The 14,491-nt window shown below is 38.3% G+C and overlaps 1 protein-coding gene across 3 annotated transcripts in view; it reads right to left on the minus strand.

The window, feature by feature from the left end:
• Positions 1-14,491, minus strand: part of CDC42BPB (CDC42 binding protein kinase beta) — a 211,080-nt gene that overhangs the window by 133,119 nt on the left and 63,470 nt on the right. For all 3 annotated transcript variants that reach the window (XR_013160527.1, XM_077123642.1, XM_077123643.1), the window contains exon 2: positions 8,853-8,944. Coding sequence is in view for 2 of the 3 variants with exons in the window: in XM_077123642.1 (XP_076979757.1) it covers positions 8,853-8,944 (92 nt within the window). In the remaining variant the exon portion in view is untranslated. The remainder of the gene's footprint in view (positions 1-8,852; positions 8,945-14,491) is intronic.

Raw genomic sequence — 14,491 nt, forward strand, 5'->3', positions numbered from 1 at the left:
TCATTCGTTAAATCTCATCTTCTGTGTTTAACTCCACCATCACCTTTGATCTTTCTATACCTCTCTTTGAGGCGTTGGGCTATGGCAATTCTAAATTTTTGATACTGGAATGGTCTGTCACTAATATGGTGTAGGGAGATGGAACTATCTGATGTTCTGGAGAGGCTAGGCTAGGTTTCAGGACTTATCTGGACCAGGGACCCATATGGAGGTTGCTGGTTTCTGGAAAGCTACACTAGTGCATGGAACCCTTGTGGAATCTTTACATATATTGCCTTAGGTGTTAATTAGAATTGGCTGGAATTGTCCTGGTTGGGGGTTTGCAGGTTATGATAGGTAGCAAGGTCTAATGGACGTATGCATAAGAGCAACCTCCAGAGTAGCCTCTTGACTCTATTTGAACTCTCTCTGCCAGTGTTACTTTATTAGTTACACTTCTTTTCCCCTTTTTGGTCAGGATGGAATTGTTGATCCCACAGTGCCAGGTCTGGATTCATCCCTGGGAATCATCTCCCACATCGCCAAGGAGACTTTCACCCCTAGATGTCATGTCCCACATAGAGGGTAGGGCAATGATTTCAGTTGCAGAGCTGGGCTTAGAGAGAGTGAAGCCACATGGGAGGAACAAACGAGGTCATCCAGAAGTAACTCTTAGGCATGCCTATAGGTAATCTAAGCTTCTCTGCTACCTACATAAATTTCATAAAAGTAAGCCTCAGGATCGAGAGCATAGCTTATTGATTTGGGTGTCTCTAAAGTTTGACACAGTATTAGAGGATTGCTTGATGGTAAGGTTTAACAGGTTACATAGTCTTTCTTTCATCCCCCAGGGGACTTTGCCAATATTTTTTGATTATCTGCTTAATTTATTCTAGGATGTATCCAGGCATGACAATAATCTATACAGGATTAAAGGACCTCTTTCTTATTCTGGGCTCCCCCTATTTCAATTGTTCAAATGAGCTATACAGATAGGTTGAATTAGATTATGCACTACAGAAAATTTCAGTTCCAGAGCAAATAACTTTCTTCTCTGGTCTCAAAGAGTACATGTGGATCTAAAATATAGACACTGTCTTCCTTACCGCTATGTTCTGAATTACTTTAACTCCAACTTCTTTGACTTCATTCTTATCTCTAAATACCAGGTTACATATATAAAACAGACACTGAAAATCCAGAAATAATAATCATCACTCCGGACCTAATGTGTCCGCTCTAAAAGCTTACAATCTAGGCCATTTTCTTATAAGCATTTTCTAAAGATGACCATACCATTCTTTTGTTTCTGGCTTATTTTGTCTCATCGAATCTCCCACATATTCATTCACATCTCTGCATGCCTCACGGCTTTGTTCTTTTTTGTACCAGCACAACCTTCATTCATAAGTATACAACACAGTTCAACAATCTACTTCTCTGTCAGTGCATCCTTCAGTCACCTGCATTCATCGGGCATCATGCAGAGGGCCCAGAGTCCAGAGTCGATTAATATTCTCCATTTTAGATAATTTCATTGTTCCCAACAGAAAGAAAACCAAACAGGAAATCCAAACCACCTCTTAACTCTTATCCCTTCCTCTATTATTTACCTCTGCTATTGCTGTGGGAGTGCTATTGGTTTCCTTTTGAACATAGCTCACAGCATGCATAACATGTTTCCCCCTGCATGCTGGACTTAAACACTTTTTGTACACGAATCATATCTTTAAAGTAATTCTTGCGAGAACGAATTTATATTTCTAGTGTTAATCACTGGGACACGTAGGTCTATACAACCCCTTTCTATCTTGTTCATCTTCAATATGGTAATATTACTTCTGGACCCACTATAAAACCACTTTCACTTCCCTTATATTGGTGTTCAACCTCATTAGCTAATGGTTCACCCATCTCTAGCTTTTATGTATCTCTAAATCCCCTATATTCTGTATTTTAAACCTCAGATTATACCTTTATGCTGGTCATAAAAGGGGAATCATGCAGTATCTAACCTTTTGTGTATGGCTAATTTCACTCAGCATCATGTCCTCAAGGATCATCCATCTTGTCATGTGCTTCAGGACATCATTTTGTCTTACTGCTGCATAATATTCCATCGTATGAATATCCCACACTTTGTTGATCATCTGTTAATGGGCATTTGGTTTGTTTCCATCTTTTGGCAATTCTGAATAATGCTGCTAAGAACATTGGTGTGCAAATGTCTGTTTGTGTTGTTGCTTTCAGCTCTTCTGGATATATACCAAGTAGTGCTATTGCTGGGTCATAGGGCAACTCGAGTTTTCCTAAGGAACCGCCAAACAGTCTTCCATAGAGTCTACGCCATTATACATTCCCACCAGCAGTGCATAATTGTCCCAGTTTCTCCACATCCTCTCCAACATTCATAGTTTCCTGTTTAATAGTTGCCATTCTTATAGGTGTGAGGGGGTATTTCATTGTAGTCTTGATCTGCATTTCCCTTACAGCCAATGAAAATGAGCATCTCTTTACGTGCTTTTGAGCCAGTTGTATTGCTCTTCAGAAAAATGCCTATTCATATATTTAGTCCATTTTATAATTGGATTGTTTGTTCTTTCGTTGTTGAGTTGTATATAAAAGAAATCAAACCTTTGTCTGATATGTGATTTCCAAACATTTTTCCCCATTGAGTTAGCTGCCTCTTCACCTTTTTGACAGTCTTTTGAGGTGCAGAAGCATTTGATTTTGAGGAGTTTCCATTTATTTATTTATTTTTTTGTTGCTGGTGCTTTGGGTGTAAAGTTTAGATAGCTACCTCTTACTACTAGGTCTTGAAAATGCTTCCCAAACATTTTCTTCTAAAAGCTTTATGGTGCTAAGTTCTTATACTTAGGTGTTTGATCCACTTTGAGTTAATTTTTGTGTAGGGTGTAAGCTAAGGGTCCTATTTCATTCTCTTGGCTACTGATATCCAGTTCTTTCATACCCACTTATTGAAAGGACTCTTTTGTTCCAGTCCAGAGGATTTGGGGTCCTGTGAAAAATCGGTTGACCATAGATTTGGTGGTCTATTTTGCATTCTCGATTTGATTCCATTGGTCAATGCTTCTATCTTTGTGCCAGTACCATGCTGTTTTGACCATTGTGGCCTTATATTAGGTTTTAAAGTCAGGGAGTGTTAATCCTCCCACTTTGTTCTTCTTTTTTAGGATGCTTTTAGCTATTTAGGGTCTCTTTCCCTTCCAGATAAATTTGGTAATTAGCTATTCCAGATCTTCAAGTAGGTTGTTGGAATTTTGATTGGTACTGTGTTGAATCTGCAAATTAATTTGGGGAGAAATGACATCATAACTATATTTAGCCTTTCTATCCATGAGCAGCAAATGTCCTTCCACCTATTTAGATCTCCTTTGATTTCTTTTAGCAATGTTATGTAGTTTTCTGTGTACAAGTCCTTTACATCCCTAGATAAGTTCATTCATAACTATCTGATTCTTTTAGTTGCTATTTTGAATAGAATTTTTTCCTTAATTGACTTCTCAGCTAGGTCACTGCTTATGCATAGAAATGTTACTGATTTTTGCACATTAATTTTATATCCTGCCACCTTGCTGAATTTATTACCTCGAGTAACTTTGCTGCAGATTTCTCAGGATTTTCCAAGTATACTATCATATCACCTGCAAACAATGAGAGTTTTCTTCCTCCTTTCTAATATGGATGTCTTTTATTTCATTGTCCTGCCTGATTGCTCTAGCTAGAATTTCTAGCACAATGTTGAATAATTGTGGTGACAGTGGGCATCCTTGTCTTATTCCCGATCTTAGAGGGAAAGCTTTCAGTCTCTCTCCATTGAATATGATGCTGGTTACGGGTTTTTCACATATTCCCTTTACCATATTGAGGTAGTTACTTTTGATTCCTATCTTTTGGAGTGTTTTTATCAGAAAAGGATGCTGAATTTTGTCAAATGCTTTTTCAGCATTATCAAGATGATCCTGTGATTTTTCCCTTTTGATTTGTTAATGTGCTGTACCACATTAATTGATTTTCTTGTATTGAATAAACCTTGCATTCCTGGTATAAAACCCACTTGGTCATGGTGTATAATTCTTTTAATATGTTGTTGGATTTGATTTGCTAGCATTTTACTGTGAATTTTTGCATCTATGTTTATTAGGAAAATTGGCCTGTAATTTTCCTTTCTTATAGTATCTTTACCTGGCTTAGGTATTAAAATATTAGCTTCATAAAATGAGTTAGGTAGAGTCGTTTTTCCTCAATTTTTTTGGAAAAGTTTGAGCAGGATTGGCATTAGTTCTTTTTGGAATGTTTGATAAAATTCCCCTGTGAAGCCATCTGGCCCTGGGCTTTTCTTTGTAGGAAGATTTTTAATAACTGATTAAATCTCTTTCCTTGAGATTGGTTTGCTGACAGCTTCTATTTCTTCATGAGTCAGTGTAGCTTGTTTGTGCGAATCCAGGAATTTATCCATTTCATGTAAGTTGTCTAGTTTGTTGGTTTATAGTTGTTCATAGTATTCTCTTATGATTTCTTTTATGTCTTTAGGTTCTGTGTTAACACATCCCTTCTCATTTCTGATTTTGTTTAGTTGCATCCTCTTTTTTTCTTTGTTAGTCTTGCGTGGCCCATCAATTTTATTGATTTTCTCAAAGAACCAACTTTTGGTTTTATTGATTCTTTCTACTGTTCTCCCATTTATTTATCTCTGCTTTAATCTTTGTTATTTTTCTTCTGCTATTTGCTTTGGGCTTAGTTTGCTGTTCTTTCTCAAGTTCCTCCAGGTTTGCTGTTATGTCCTCTATTTTTGCTCTTTCTTGTTTTTTAATATAGGCATTTAAGGCAATAAATTTCCCTTTCAGCAAGGGAAATTTGTTGCATCCCATAAGTTCTGATAAGTTGTATTCTCATTTTCATTCATCACCAGAAACCTGCTGATTTCTCTAGCAATTTCTTCTTTGACCCACTGGTTGTTTAAGGGTGTGTTATTTAATCTCCATATACTTATGAATGTTCTCATTTAATCTCCACATACTTATAAATGTTCTCATTCTTTGGTGGTTATTGAGATACAGCTTCATCCCACTGTGATAAGAAAAAGTGCAGTGAATAATTTCAATGTTTTTAAATTTATAAAGACCTGCTTTGTGCCCCACCATATGATCTATCCTGGAGAATGTTTCATGAGCACTAGAGAAGAATGTATATCCTTGTGTTGGTGTGCAATGACCTATATATGTCCGTTAGGTCTAATTCATTTATCAAGTAATTTAACTTCTCTATGTCCTTGTTAATCCTCTGTCTGGTTGTTCTATCTATAGAGCAGAGGGGTGTATTGAAGTCTCCTACTATTATTGTTGAAACATTCATCGTGCCTTTCAGTTTTGCCAATGTCTGTCTCATGTACTTTGTACTATTTAAATTCTCTGCTTCTTTATTGATCCTCTGTCTAGTTATTCTGTCCATTGATGAGACTGGAGAATTGAAATCTCCAACTATTATGGTAGATGTATCTATTTCTCTTTTCAGTATTTGCCTCATCTATTTGGAAGCATTCCGGCTTGGTGTATAAATATTTATGATTGTTATATCTTCTTGTTAAATTGTTCCTTTTATTAATACATAGTGTCCTTCTTTGTCTCTTTTAACTGTTTTACGTTTGAAGTCTAATTTGTCAGATATTAGTATAGCGACTCCTGCTCTTTTCTGATTGTTATTTGCATGAAATATCTTTTCCCAACCTTTCACTTTCAACCTATGTTTATCCTAAGATGTGTTTCCTGTAGACAGCATATAGATGGGTCCTGTTTTGTAATTCATTCTGCAGTCTATGTCTTTTGATTGGGGAGTTTAATCCATTCACATTTAGTATTATTACTATACAGGCAGTACTTTCTTCTTTTTGCCTTTTGGAATTTATATGTCATAACTAATTTTACTTCTTTTACCTTTACTGATAGTCTTCATTTCTACACGCTTCTCCACAGCTCTCTCTCTGTCTTTTCATATCTGTCTCTTGTGCTCCCTTTAGTAATTCTTCAGAGTTGGTCTCTTGGTGACAAATTCTCTCAGTGACTTTTTGTCTGAAAATGTTTTAATTTCTCCCTCATTTTTGAAGGGCAATTTTGGTGGATACAGAATTCTTGGTTGGCAGTTTTTCTCTTTTAGTAATTTAAATATATCATCCCACTGCTTCCTTGCCTCCATGGTTTCTGCTGAGAAATCTACACATAGTCTTATTAGGCTTCCCTTGTATGTCATGGATTGTTTTTCTCTTGCTGCTTTCAGGGTTCTCTCTTTCTCTCTGACATCTGACATTCTGATTAGTAAGTGTTTTGGAGTACGTCTATTTGGATCTATTCTGTTTGGGGCATGCTATACTTTTGGCATCATTTGTAATTTTAAGTCTTTCATAAGAGCTGGGAAATTTTCAGTGATAATTTCCTCCATCAGTTTTTCTCCTTCTTTCCCCTTCTCTTATCCTTCTGGGACACCCACAACACGTGCATTCGTGTGCTTTATGTCATCATTCAATACCCTGAGTCCCTGCTCATATTTTTCCATTCTTTTCCCTATATTTTCCTTTTGCTTGTCAGATTTCAGATGGTCCATCCTCCAGTTCACTAATCCTATCTTCTGCCTCTTGAAATCTGACACTGTAGGTTTCCGTTGTTTTTTTTTTCATCTCTTCTACTGTGCCTTTCATTCCCACAAGTTCTGTGATTTGTTTTTTCAGACTTGCAATTTCTTCTTTTTGTTCATTCCTTGCCTTTTTTATATCTTTCCTCAATTCACTGATTTGACTTTTAATGAGGTTTTCCATGTCTGTTAGAACATTCTGAGCTGTTTCAACTCCTGTATCTCACTTGAATTATTGGTTTGTTCCTTTGACTGGGCTACATATCTGCAATTTTCCTAGTATGATTTGTTTTTTTTGTTGGCGTCTAGGTATTTAATTACCTTAATTAGTTTATTCTGGAGTCTGTTTTCACTTTTTTTTACCTTGGACTTTCAGTCTCATGTACTTTAGAGCTCCTTGATTGGAAGCATAACCATTTATGATTGTTATATCATCTTGTTGAATTGACCCTTTAATTAGTATACAGTGTCCTTCTTTGTCTCTTATGATGTCTTTACACTTAAAGTCTATTTTGTCCAGTATTAGTATAGCTACTCTTGCTTTCTTTTGGCTACAACTTGCATGGAAAATCGTTTTCCATCCTTTCATTTTCAATCAATTTGCATACTTGTGTCGAAGATGAGTCTCTTGTAAGCAGCATATAGCTGGATTATGCTTCTTAATCCATTCTGCCAATCTGTATCTTTTAACCGGTAAATTCAGTCCATTAACATTCAAAGTCATTACTGAAAAGGTGTTTCTTGAATCCACCATTTTATCTTTGTTATTTTATTTGTCAGATCTACATATTCTTTTCCCTCTTTCTCTTCGTATTCTTTAAAATTACCTGTAGTGGTATTATTCAACTCTGTGCCCTTCTACAGACCTCCCTCTCCTGTCTTTTTTTTTTTTTTTTTTTTTTTCAGGTGGCAGAACGCCTTTAAATATTTCTTGTAGGACCAGTCCCTTATTGACAAATTCTTTCAGAACTTCTTTGTCTGTGAAAACTTTAATCTCTCCCTCAGTTTTGAAGGACAGTTTGTCTGGGTACAGAATTCTTGGCTGAAAGTCTTTCTCTTTCAGGATCCTGAATATATCATATTACTGCCTTCCCACCTCCAGGGTGCTAGCAGAGTAGTCTGAACTCTGTCTTATTTGGTTTCCCCTGATGTAGTGGATTGTTTTTCTCTTGCCATGTTCAGGATTTTCTGCTTCTCCTCAACATTTGACAAACCGATTAGTATGTGTTTTGGGGAAGGCCTATTTGGATTTATTCTGTTTGGAGTTCACTGGGCTTTTTCGACTTGTATATTTATGTCTTTTATGAGGGTTGGGACATTTTCCCCCATTATATCCTCAACTACTCTTCCTACCCTTTATTCTTCTCTTCTCCTTCTGGGACACCAATGATTCTTGTATTTGTGCACTTTGTTTTGGCTATCATTTTCCTGAGATCCAATTCAATTTTTTCCATCTTTTTTGCGATTTGCTGCTTTGAGTCTTTGAAGTCAGTTATCCTGTCCTCTATATTGCTTATTCTTTCTCTGTCCCTTCAAATCTGGTGTTGTATGCTTCTAGTTTGGTCAACAGAGTATCTCTGTGATATCTGCTATTTTTCTACTTATTCTTTCAAATTCCTCTTTATTTCTTCTATTGTCTTCTTGATCTCCTTTATGTCACTGGCTATTCCACTTATTTCATTAAGTACAGCTGTATGAACATCTCTGATTAGTTGTTCCAGAGTCTGTGTCTCCTCTGGTGTTCTAATTTGGCCATATGGCTGGGCTATATCTTTCTGCATGGTGATATGCTTAGTGAGTCGCTGGTAACAGGGCTTTGCTGATGACGGTAGTGCCCCCATGGAACGCGGCCTGGCTTACTTCCTAGTCCCAGGCTCCTGTCCATGCATGCTTGTGGGCTCCGTGCCAGGCTCCACCTTTCTGCCTCTCAGTTCCTCAGCCTCGGCAACCAAGGCCACCCTACGTGGTCAGAGAAGGCTCTCCCACGTCAGCTGCACTCCTAAATCACCGCCTCAGATGCCCTCTTGTCTCTTCTCTAACTTTTCTGTGGAGCCTGTTTTCATTTTTTTCTTTTTAATTCTAACTTTTAGATTTTGTCCACCAAGAACTCTCCAACTGATACCAATAATCCATCCCAAAGCCAGTGTTCAGAACCATGAACAGTTAAATGGGAATTGCTGCTCTCTTGGCCATATGGCCAAGAAAAACAAAACAAAACTTTATCTTACCTCGCCAAAAGCACCTCTTCCAATTACTTTAATTATTTCAAAGTCTTCTCGATGAAGCTGCATTTCCTTCACCAGTTGGGTAAATGGTTTAGCTATAAATGAAAAAGCGAAATTAACAATTTAGTCTAATATGTTGATACAATATAAAAAATGTCATCAATTGGGGCATACCACTAAATTAAACTTCAAAAAGAGTTTACTTTTTCAAAAGTGTTTAATATCTGAAAAATTGAGGAAATTAAGTATTTATTTTAAATTCTTGTGGATATTTATCTTTAGCCACTCTACCTCAATATCCATTATAGCAATACCTCCACAACAAAAATCTTTTGGTCCAAGTTTTTGAAGGTGAGGAGGCAAGATGGATCTGGGCAGTGGTTCTGGAGCAGTGGTGTCCTGTAAGCCCTCAGTGAGGAGCACCAGGCAGGACACCTGAACACACAGTGCCAGCCAGGAGAGTATACCCCTAACAGCCAGCAGAGCCAGGCTCCTATGGAAGGCTGGGGGTTTCTGTCCAGGGACCTGAAGCCTTCAGTGGGCAGTGGTGCCCAGACTTGACCTGTGTGGGCTGACCCCAGAAGGGCACTCAGTGGGCCACTGCACATCCTGACCACACCAAGTGTCCATCTGTCAACAAAATTTCTTTCACTAGCTTTTATTTGCACCTTCAGAACTAAATCCCTGATTTTTATGCTAACTTATATTTGTTATATCTACCATACTTTCAAGCACACCAGTGTTCCTAATACTTTAGGGTCTGGTATCCAAGTTGAGGCTCTCCAGTGCATTCATAACTTCCCATGCCCATTTTCAAATGCCCTTATCCTTCATTAAAGAGACCAACCTTTTAAATTTAATTGACTCTATGCCACTGCCATGGTTTTGCTCCCAAGCACTGTGAACAAAGGAGATAGAGCAGGAAGGAAAAAAGGAATTTACTTCTGCAGAGAACATCATTGTGACATACAGGTGTGAGATATTTTAGAGCATGGATAATTCCATGAAAACCTCAGGAATGTGGCTCAGTGAAGCACAGACTATGTGGCCACTTGGGCCTGGCTCTGGCTTGTAGCTCTGTCCCTGCAGGTAGTATGCCCATGGAAAGATGCTGGGACTCTTTGAGCCTCAAGGCTCTCATCCATAAAAAAGTAATGTCGGCATTTCCAGGATGCTGTGATAATCAACTGGGAGATGTGAAGGGTTTGACCAAGTTTTTGTACACAGTATACTCTCTATAAATGCCAGCATATAAAGAAAGCTAACAAGGGGCAGAGTGGTGATAAAAGGCAAAGTGAGGAGTTCTTGTATTGTTGGAAATGTTCAGTACCCTGACATGGTAGTGGACAAGTGAGCCTGTATGGGCAAGAGAATTGTACAGAACTTCACACACACATAAGTAGAAGGAACACTGGAGAAATACGAAAACTTATTCAATGTCAATATCCTGGTTGTGATTTGCAAAATTTGCCACTGGGAGAAACTGGACAAAGCATACCAGGGATCTTTCTATATTATTTTCAACACTGCATGGGCATCTGCAATTATATAAAAGAACAAAACAAAACAAAAACCTCAACTCATGTGCAATCTGACATTTTCTTTCTAATTTCCGAAAAAGAAGCTGCTCCTTGAGGTACTGACTCCACTATTCCCCAATACTGTAAATGGATGCTTCTCTTCCTCTGAAATTCATAGTCCTCTGATTCCTGGTGAGGCTGACACTTTCCCTGGTTTGGTTGTAAGTCCTCTTAAGTTAATTATTCACTCATGACATTTGCTCACTTATCAAGTATTGGTGTGTTAACCTTTATGAGCTCTTTATTTTGGCTTTGCCAGTCATAAGAATTACAGACACTATTTCTCCATTCTGCTGCTTTTAAGTTTTTATCTTGTAATAATTTCAAACTTAAAGGACAGTTCCAAAAGTAACACAAACCCCAGAGACTCCAACATACCATCCCTCAAATACTCAGACCCACCAATTTAACTTTTTGCCCAATTTTCCCTATCAATTATTTTCTGCACACTTGAGCGTAGGCTGTACACATCATCCTCCTTCAACACTTAATACTTCTATGTACATTTTCTAAGACATGGATATTCACTTATGTAACCACCTTAACTTCAGTTCTTCAAGTTCAAAAATTTTGACATTGCTATAAAGCACATGGTCTATATTCCAATTTTTTTCATATGTCCTAATAATGTCTGTTTGAGCCTTTTCTTCTCCCTTGTTAGATTAGATCTTGTCTCTTCAGTTGCTCTTCCTTTTTTCTTTTTATTATATCAACATATATACAACATAAACTTTCCCTTCTCAACCCCTCCCAAGCCTACTGGTCAATGGAATTAACCATTCACTATGTTGCAGTACCCTCACCACCATCCATTACAAGAACATTCTTATTTCCCCACACAGAGATCCTACACCCTTTATGCATTAATTCCTCTTTCTCCTGCCCCCTACCCCCACCCCTGACAACATGTACTCTAATTTCTGTCACTATGGGCTTGCACATTCTCTAAAATTTTCTTTGTAGTTACCATGGGACTTAAATTTAACATTCTAAGTCTGTAACACTCTAGTTATATAGATACCAACTTAACTTCAGTGGTATACATAAACTATATTTCTAAACTCCTCTACCCCCCCCCCCAACTTTATGTAGTTGTTACAAATTAACGTTTATACATTGAGTCCCAAACCACTGATTTCTTATTGCATTTTAGATCATGTCAAAAGTAAAAACTGGAGATACAGACGAAAAATACAATAGCACTAGCATTTATATCCTCAGAGATCTGTATTTCTTCATATGGTTTTGATCCATAGTCTACTGACCTTTCGTTTCAACCCACAGTATTCTCTTTAGCTTCTACTGTAGTCCTGTACTAGTGGTGACAAACTCCCTCAAACTTTGTTTATCTGGGACCATCCTTATTTCTCCCTCATTTTAAAAATACAGTTTGGCTGGATATAAAATTCTTGACTGGTATTTTTCTTTTTGCTTTCATCTCTTTAAATATGTCATCCCAGTGCCTTCTTGCTTCCATGGTTTGCAATGAGAACTTGGCACTAAACCTTATTGAGGCTCCCTCACATGTGACACGCTGCTTCTCTCTTGTGGTTTTCCAAATTCTCTCTTTATCTTTGGCACTTGACAGTCTGATTATAATATGCCACAGTGAGGATCTACTTGGGTTTATACTGTTTAGAGTTTGTCAGGTGTCTTAGATATATATATTCTCACCTTTCATTAAATTTGGGAAGTTTTCTGCCACTATTTCCTTAATATTCTCTAACTTTGGCTTTCACTCTATCAATCTACCTATTTATCTATCCATCCTTCCATCTATCTATCCATCACTTTTTTCCCAAACATTTGAGTCTGCTGCCCCTTTTTAACTATGCTATTTTTCATTTTATTGAAATTATTTATTTTAATAAAATCAAATTGGTTCATGTCTTTGTCATTTCTACTAAGTTTTAGAAAGTTATCATCCCATCTAAGATTCAATATTCACTCCTATTTTCTGTTAATGGCATTTTCAAATATTTATCATTTCCCTCCAACTGTTACTTACAGTTCTTAGAGCATGATGTAAAGTACTTATCATAATTACTAGTTTTAACTATCTAAGTGTATTTAGATGCTCTAACTGTGCTTTATCTACCCCTATTTATGATACCCCTACTTCTTTGGGAGGAGACCACCCCTGCTGTAGTGACCTAGAAGAGCAGTGGCTCCCATCCAGAACACATCCCATCTAGGGATGCTTGGAAGCAGGGCCATCTTAGGAAAGTCATTTCCTCAACAGACAAAAGATCTTTACTCCCCACCTCAGGTACTTAATAACAGTGAATTTTAAAGGAGGTAACCCAATGAAAGCCCCTTGTACCAAGGCTATGAAGCTAAAGGTCCTTTTCTTTTCATCGCCTTTCTGCCCATACTAATCAGGCTAAGTTATTTGATGAATAACAGGTTAAAAGGAGAAAGAATGATATTTCAAATGGGGGTGTCAATGAACATAAACCCAAGAACACAGGAACCCAGCCATCTGATATGGTTCTTTGATTAGTAACTCTAGTTCTCCAAGAATCATTTTTAAATGTTAACCAGCAAATGTAAAATATACAAAGTTATTCATTTTTGTGTTGTTTAAACTATGGAAAAATTGAAAATAATAAGTTTGGTACATCCATTAAAAAATGGACTACTAAGCGGACTTCTGGGAAGATGATGGAAGGGGAAGGGCTGAGTTCACTTCTGCTCCATGGAACAACTAGAGAAGCGATAGAAAAACAACTGGGACAAAGTTCAGGTTGTGAGTGACTAAAGAGGGCCTACTAAACTATATAACGAGGTCCTGGATGCAAAAGTGGAGAAACTGAGATGCAGAGGACGGGGTGAGTGTGCTCGGTCGTGAAGACATCTGGGGCAAGCGGCAGTGTGCAGGAAGGAGCAGGTTCTGAAGGACTGAGGCCAGACTCTGCAGCTAGTTTGGGAGATCCTCCCTCTCAGCTCCATAGCTGGGAGCTCCTATGGAGAACATAGAAGCCAGTAGACTTGGTTTGTGTGCAGACAGAGCTTGCTCCTGACCTCTCAGACGGTTACTGAGAGCACCTGGTTTTTGGCAGAGACTAGGGGGTACTCCTTTTGGGAGGAGGGGGGAGATTCAGTGGAGCCGGTCAGACAATTGGCAGGTGAAAGAGAGCTGTTGGGTCCTGCTACCGCTTTCCCTTCCCCATGGAAGCCCGGTGCCCTCAGTTGTATATGAGGGGAGAGGCAGGGATGCAGGAGCACTGGGCAGGGGCAGTTGAAATACTCAAGTCTCACAACCCAAGATCATTCCATGCAGGAGCCTGGCGACCACCAAACCAATCGGGCCCAAAAGCAGATTCTCTGCCAAGGTGCACACTGCCCACTCTCTAGCCTCGGAGTTGGTGACTTTCGGCGCACACCACCACCAGAGACCTTGGCTGGAATAGCACGGTATCTCCATCCTGCCCAGCCAACTGCTGCAGTCAGGAACAGGTGGGTCTGGGGGGAAGGGGAGGCTCAAGAACATCATCTGCTGGAAAGACACGGAAAGTGAAATCTGGCAGACTGTCTATTTGCCTAGGTTCAAGCAGATCCTCAAGTAGAGCTGCAATTCCTGTATGAGGTCCGGGACTTGGTTTGGCAGGGAATCACTGATAAAGTACAAAAGGAAAAATTCAACACAATCCCAAGCAAATACAACACCTTAGATGAGTGAGGGAAATTAACATAAAAAATAAACTTATCAAGATAATCAAATACAAAAATCCATTTCATTAAACAACACACTCCTAAATAACCAGTGTGTCTAAGAAGAAATTCCTAGAGAAATCGGAAAAGATCTGGACATGAATGAAAATGAGAATATATCATATCAGAATTTAAGGGATGTGGCAAAGGCAGTGCTGAGAGAAAAAATTGTTGCTCTAAATATATACATTTAAAAAGAACAAAGAGCAACAAAGACTTAACTGCTCAACTGGAGGAACTAGAGAAAAAACAGTACTAACCCCAAAGTAAATAGAAGAAGAGAAATAACAAAGATTAAAGCAAAAAGAAATGAATTAGAGAACACAAAAAGCTATAGAAACACCCAAT

This window comes from Tamandua tetradactyla, chromosome 12, assembly GCF_023851605.1.
Source record: "Tamandua tetradactyla isolate mTamTet1 chromosome 12, mTamTet1.pri, whole genome shotgun sequence".
Taxonomy (NCBI): Eukaryota; Metazoa; Chordata; class Mammalia; order Pilosa; family Myrmecophagidae; genus Tamandua; species Tamandua tetradactyla.